The 7,106-nt window shown below is 43.5% G+C and overlaps 1 protein-coding gene across 4 annotated transcripts in view; it reads right to left on the bottom strand.

The window, feature by feature from the left end:
- Positions 1-3,121: 3,121 nt before the first annotated feature.
- Positions 3,122-7,106, bottom strand: part of bahcc1a (BAH domain and coiled-coil containing 1a) — a 75,429-nt gene continuing 71,444 nt past the window's right edge. For all 4 annotated transcript variants that reach the window (XM_088437398.1, XM_088437399.1, XM_088437400.1 and 1 more), the window contains exons 27-29: positions 5,782-7,022; positions 5,181-5,417; positions 3,122-5,104 (exon numbers count right to left, since the gene is read on the bottom strand). In XM_088437398.1, coding sequence (XP_088293524.1) covers positions 4,895-5,104; positions 5,181-5,417; positions 5,782-7,022 — 1,688 coding nt within the window. In that variant the 3' untranslated portion in view covers positions 3,122-4,894. The remainder of the gene's footprint in view (positions 5,105-5,180; positions 5,418-5,781; positions 7,023-7,106) is intronic.

Here is a 7,106-nt window from a genome sequence, read left to right as displayed (position 1 = left end):
CCGCCGGAATCTCTTCCAGCAGAACTGACACAGAATCTTCACTAGTGACTAATAACAAGTCCCTGAGAGAGAAATGGATCAGAGGCGATGGCTGGATTTAGAACCGACACCACCAGCTTCGTTTTAAAATACATCCGAACCTCGAAGGGCCAACACGATCACTTGCAGGATGTCAATTTTAGAAGCATTTTTCTCTCAGGCGAAGAAAGGAAACTGAATGAATGTATTTGCGGGTTCTGTCATCGTATTTTGAGTAGCGAAGTGACTTTTCGGAAACGAATGCCAAATTTTCCATTCGACTCAAATGCAACAGCCTATTGTCATCCGAGAAGTGTTTGTGCACATTTTAGATAAATGAGATAAATGGAAGCTAAATTGTTTTTCACTCATGTTTTCACAAATTTAGAAAAACAAAGACAAAACTAAAATGATGGTCTTATGGAGGCCGCTAAATCACACCCCGTTTGCTGAGCTTTCACAAGCTACGCTGATGACATCACACGGGACAACATCGCGCCGATTTTTGGCTGCAAAGCTCATTTTTCAAGCGCATTCATCTTTCCCCCACTGGACTTTAGGAATATCAATATAGTAATGCTTCCAACATGGCGAGGTACAGTCTGCGATGGCTGCTATGGCTTTATAATTGATATGCTTAACAATGAATGAGCAGGGCTTGAGTGCCCTTTAAGAAAGGGCAGTCAGCACTTGATTGATATGTTTTTCCTGCTGGGAGAGCCAGCATCTAGTTAAAGCCCAGGACCTTACCTCAGCGACGCCCCCCCCCCACACACACCTTTATACACACATCCGCACACACTAATGCACACCAGGCTGCGTGTCCCCTACTCAACCTCGACCCCCTCGCAGTCAGAGGCCAGACAGGGTCAAGCAGAGGGCGAGACATTTATGAGGTGCGGATATTTCTGCAGGAAAGTATTCCTCCTGTTGACACTAAGCAGCGCTGTCTGTACGCTGAGTAAGCCGATCCACGAAAAAAAAATCATATATATATATATAATACGAGGCGTATATAAGTTTTCCCACGAACATTTGTCGCGTCCCTCACAACCCACATTCCCCAAATTAGACGGCAGACTATTCTTATCTTGACTGTGTATCTCAAAGCACGGAGGGGTAATGAGGCAAGGCCTTCCCCAAACAAAGAACGTTAACCTCATCATACTCGCACCGCCACTTTTCACCCTATCCTAATCTCCCCCTCCTGCCCGCACGCTGCTGAGACAGCAAAGGGCCGTGACTCGGACACGGGGCAGTGGCCATAGTCAACACAAAAGGTTGTGGTAGCAAACAGCCCTGTTTGTGTTCACTGGGCTGTTGTTGGAGATGACTGATGTACCCATTAACCCCTGTTGAGGACGTTCGGGGCGAGGGGGGCGGGCAGGATGGGTGATGGCGCTGGACGAAAACACCCGTGGGCCGGCAGAGAAAGTCGTTGACCCATATTGTTTCTCCTTCGGGCCCTGTCAGCGCTTCATTCAGTCTATTAACAGAGATAAGCGTTGACGTAGCTGATGGCCGTGTATGCAAATCCGGATGGGGAACTTCCAAACGCTTGGAAATTTGCCCTATATTAAAGTCGGCCTTCAAATAAACACATTTTGGATGTCAAACTGTCATATGTGTTATCAGTCTATCACAATGGTTCTAACCTTTTTTTTCACCGGTGTACCCCTGCGATATAAATTTGAGCCGAAAAGCAGCGGTTCTCAAGTGGAGGGGGTAGATTTGAAATACAACAAACAAGCAAATTCATTTTAAAATAATGACTGAATTCATTACTTGGTTCAGGAAAATATAAGCTCAGAAAACAAATATGTTCGCAAAATCAACTTGAAAAAATGTATCACTAATAACTGGGTAAAATTGAACAAAAATAAAAACATGCATTTTGCTAAGGAGTGACTATAACTCAGTTCAACAATAAGTTGCTTCATGTTCCAATTAATTTGCTCGTAATTTGAGAAGAAACCTGTACTGTTTCTCCCACAGCATTGACAAGAATTAGATTTGCTGATTGCTGGAGAAACCTTCTTAAAATCTTAAGTACCTCCTGAAGTGCCTTCACGTACCTCCAGGGGTTCTCATACCCCCACTAGTTAAGGGCTCACTAACCTTTTTGAAACTGAGAGCTACTTCTCGGGAGTAATACACAAGGCTACTAGTTTCCCACACACTTCAGAATTGACATGTTCTGAAATTATCCGTCATAATGTAATTTTAGAGCTTCATCCTTTTAGCTGAAGACGCTGATTATGTTCATGATTTCTCACGAGAATTAAGAAACAGCAATAGTAAATATATAAATCAAGTGTAATATGTGTAATATATGTATTAGAAATCCTAGGAAATCACAATTTTCCATCACATAAGTTATTTAAGGGCTACTCATGTGATCCTTAGAGGCAACCTGGTGCCCCCCTGGTGACTTACTTGGATTTACACCACACAAAAGTTTGGGAACACCAAATTCAACTGCTCTCAAACACATAAGAGGTCAAGATATTTAAGCTATCACCTCTTGTATATGCTGTGAACGGAAGGTCATCCCAAGTCATCATACACATCATAAAGATGAATGAGAAAATAACAGGATGTGCGAAGCTGTGGTCTCTGCACAATTTGCTTAGAAACCATTCTATTAACATTTTTTTGGTATATATATATATATATATATATATATATATATATATATATATATATATATATATATATATATATATATTAGTTTCTTTGTGGCCTCCTGTTTTTAGGCTTGGCATGCGTGCGCTCTAGCCTGAATCGCGAGAATGTGCATCTACTGTATCTCTGAATCAGTCGGCATCGTATTTACAGAGCTTGGCAGTTAAAGCCAGAAGGCTTTATCTGATGCTGTGACAGATCTGTCTATTTACCATGGAACTCCATGCTCGCAAACTTAACTCAGCCCGAGACACTTACACAGAAAGACTTAGCACAACAAATAAAATTTGGCAGGCGAAGGTCTTTGTGTCTGATAAGTCGGGCAAATGAATCCGAGTAACCTCAAATTGTTAAAGTGTACGTACGCGTCACGATAAGATAAGACGTCGAGGGCGCAGCCCAAAAAACCAGACGTAAATCACAGGAATTTGTGGACGAGTACAATCCAGTGTTTTTATTTCTTTTCAATTGTTTGGCCTCTAGAAGACCACTTTTATTTAAGAAATGCAAAAGGCGACGTCACACCGATTTTGAAAAAAACAACAAAAAAACAGTGTCACATTCTCATAAAGCGCTCTTTGCTTTCCACAAACAGCAACGTTGACATGAAAATAAATAAAGTGGTGGCAAACAAAATCAACCTTTTGTGAATACAAGAGTCAGGATTGCAATAAAAAAAAAGACCAAAGTAGACAAAAGGTACTTGGCACAAATTAAACTTAAGTGAATTTCAGATTGAATGAACTTCTAGTCCATTGCTTTGTGAATCTGATTGTCCTTCACAGTTAGTCTCGAGTATGTGCGTGTACTGTACAAAATAGACATGATATTCAAACGGAAATACACATTTTTGAATGCTCAATCTCATATTTTGACAGTACCTGGGCATTCATGCTCACGCTCCCCGGTGGGCTTTTTGATGTGCCCCCCCCCCCCCCCCCCCCCCCCAGACAAAACTGCAGGTACATGTGCAAGAAGCCATTGTCGCGATGCAGAGCCAATCCACACATTGGAGTGGTATTGGAGAAGTTATCAGTGATTTCTGATTCAAATTCAATACAGGTGCTTTACATATGATAAATTCAGATAAAGATACTAAAGCCACTTTGGTATGTTTTTAGGATGAAGCACATTAAATTACATCTGTTAGAAGACCCAGTCTTGTACTAAACTCATTTGTATGGACATGATTAATGATGACACAAATGCCATTCGTATCTTAAATTATTATGCATGATTGCAGTCCACTGGGATCTGCCTAGAAACAGTTGTGAAGAGCATAAATAAAAAAATGATAGGTTAAAAAAAATAAAAACAGAACATTTACAAAAAAGCCACTTGACCTTTTTTTTCAATTTTTCTTTTTTTTTTTTTTTTTTTTAACAGGAGGACTCCAAATCTCTCAGAGAGCGAGTCTCGCCCTGTTATACACCAAAATCCTTCTCTCTTTGTCTGTGCTCTGTCTGGTTCTTTCTCAGCAGGGCGTATGCAGTGCAACACTAACATCTTCAATCAGGAATTCCCAAAGCAAAGGAAAAAAAAAAAAACAACACCAACAATCTATACACATATAAAAATAAATCAATTGCAAACATGGAAAGATACATCTCATATATACAATAGAATCCTGTATAAAATAGCTTTTATGTACATATAAACAACAGACAACAATACAATATTCCATCTGTACAATCTGTACACCTGAACAGTGAAGCCAGGTGGGAGGTACTCAAGTGTATGGCTTGATTTGGATCCATTTCAAAATATTTACAGACATGAACTTTACACATTAGTCAACTTCCCTGGAATGACGAGGCTCTGGGGAGAAGTCTCGCTTTCCCTTGTTCCTTCAGGTAAGGCTACCTTAATCCAATTGGTCCCTAGAGACCGCTACGGCCTTGTGGTACTCGGCCCAGCTCCGTTTGGTGACGCTCTACCGACCAAACGCTAGTTAACACCGGTTAACGATGACTGCGTCGCACAGGAAGACCCAAAGTTCAGTTCTTCTTAAATGGTCCGGGTTTTCCAAGTCTCCTCTTCCACGAAGGTCACACGTCTCCAGTGTGTAGTCTCAGATAGCCGTGAAGCAAGTAACTCATCGCTTTACGACGCCAGGGGGCGTCTTCCGCGTTAAGTATGGGATCTTGATATTTCCGGCAGAGGAAGCGTTCAGTAGTTTCCTCACAAAGGTTCAGCACAAGATGGAAACGCCTTCAGCGGTGACCAGCTGACCTGTGGTGGGGTCATACGTCCCAGCCAGGTAATACAGGTCTGGCGAGGTACTGCTTGGCTTCTGATTGCGTGTCAGACTCTCATATTCCTCCTGACTCACGACCTGGCACTTATGAGAGATTGTCTGGACATCGTTTTCGTCCTCGTGACATGACTGGTACAGGGCGTGCTGGAGGGAGAAAAGGGTTGGGGTTAGCTGCATGCAGACGTTCGGCAAAAGCAGCGAACTCGAAATGTCCGCTTACCTTGCCGTCTCGCTGCCTTTTCCCTTGCTTGGTCTCTTCAGGGTGGTAGAACCACTTGACCTTGACCACCATGCTAGAGGTCCAAGACTCCCAGAAGTTCTCGATTTTTCCGATGTACGGTAGGTTAGGGCGTCCGGCTGAGAGGAACACGGCACAGTCCCCCACTTTCACTGCTTCTTTTCCTCTCACGATGGCCTTGTAGTAAAGCTTCTTGGCCTTGCCTTTTAGGCCCCGTCTCTGTGGTAATACAAATATTACAGTACAGACAATCTTCTTTGACAGTGACTATGAACTATTTTGCATTCCTCTAAACCAGGGGTCGCCCGCCAACCCCCCGAATAACAATTTTAACAAGCTAAACTGGTTTCCGCCATTTTCTACTTTGTGCCAAGGTCCAAATTGTGACTGACGCACGAATGATTTCTAAGTAACGGTTAAAAAATGGTCACCTTTTGACTGATTCCTCCTGTTCAGGTTTTAAATGTAGAAGTGGGATTCGGTCACTCGACAGGGAGAAAAAGTTCGAAACAAACTTGTTCGGCCCCCCATGGACACACCTGCTCTAAACTGACACGACCACTTGAAAGGAGAACACTCTCACCTGTGTAGGGCTGCCAGACCACCTCCACATCTGGTGTCCCGCAAGGAAGGTGGACATCTTGGGCCTTGTAATACATGAAACGTCATCTGGTAGCATTCTCGGTTTCTTCACAAATTCTCGAGCTGATTTTGAAATGGAAGTGTGGCAGTCTTTCCTCTTAAGGGATTTACTGTTGGCCACATGTTCATCAGGCGATCCTTTGCTATTGGAAACTGCCAACGCTTTAGCCACGAATGAATGTTGCCGAGAGGAAGTGGAGGGTTCGCTGGGCTGTAGGAGTCCCCGGTGAGAAGACAGACAATTCTGTAGCATCAGTGTGGAATTTTCCTCATCCTCTGAGCTGTAGGAAGAGTCATTGTCCGAGGAACACAGGCTGGAGCTAGATATTGAGCCTGAGGAAGAGGAACTGGATGAACCAGAAGAAGAGGATGAAACTGAGAGGTGAGAGAGGAAATGTCCAGCTGTCCTCAGACCTCCTGAAGCTAATGCAAGTGCAGTCCTTTTCCTCTCCTGTTCTTCATCCTCTTCATCATCCATGTCAGAGTAGGAGCTATGACACTCTCGATGCGAACTGAAGCCTACGTCTCCATATTCTCCAAGATGCAATGAAGGGGAATGCTTTCTTTGGGGTGTGGTTCCTTTCAGGAGAAGTTCCACCCGAGAATTGTCACCCTTTTTGTTGTCTTTAACAAGAAGGACAGGGTGGGAGTAACCCTCCGTCTTGGGCATTCCACTCACGCCGGAATGGCTACCTCGCAGCAACAGAGCTTTGCTGTTCTTGGTCTTTGGAGAAGTTACTCCTTCGTGATCTAACTTAACCAAAAACTCCTGTCCAGATTTCTTGGCCCTTGGTATTGCCAACTCGTCTTGTCTGTGTTTCTGCCCATAAAGGCCACTTTTTGCACCAACCGATAAATCTGGACGTGCTCCTGTGGACTTGGTACAGAAAGAGGAGTAGCCATTTGCAATGCTACTAAAGGAGTCCACCTCAAATGAGCTACTGCTGAAAAGCCCTTTAGATTGGGTGGAGACAAGCGGTTGGATCTGAGACAAGGCAAATGAGTCATCCTCCCTCAATCTCAAGGTCTTTCTCTGTGTCCCATTGAGCTGAAATAGATTGTGGGGCGTCCTCTTCCTGTTGCCGGTCAATGAAGGCCATGTCACAAAAAGGGAAGAATTTTTATTGGCATTTTCAGCCAGCTGTTGTTGCTTTTGCTTTTTCCCGGATCCCTTTGGCCTCCCTAGGATGATAAAAAAAGGAAATACATTGGGTTGGTCGTGTCTTCTGTTTTGTGCGGTCATTATCAAAGTTTGAGTTCCAAATC

This window comes from Hippichthys cyanospilos, chromosome 16 (assembly GCF_059441005.1).
Source record: "Hippichthys cyanospilos isolate Australia breed blue-spotted pipefish chromosome 16, RoL_Hcya_1.0, whole genome shotgun sequence".
Lineage (NCBI taxonomy): Eukaryota > Metazoa > Chordata > Actinopteri > Syngnathiformes > Syngnathidae > Hippichthys > Hippichthys cyanospilos.
The sequence above is the reverse complement of the archived record's forward strand: the minus strand, read 5'-3'. Positions and strand labels throughout refer to the sequence as shown.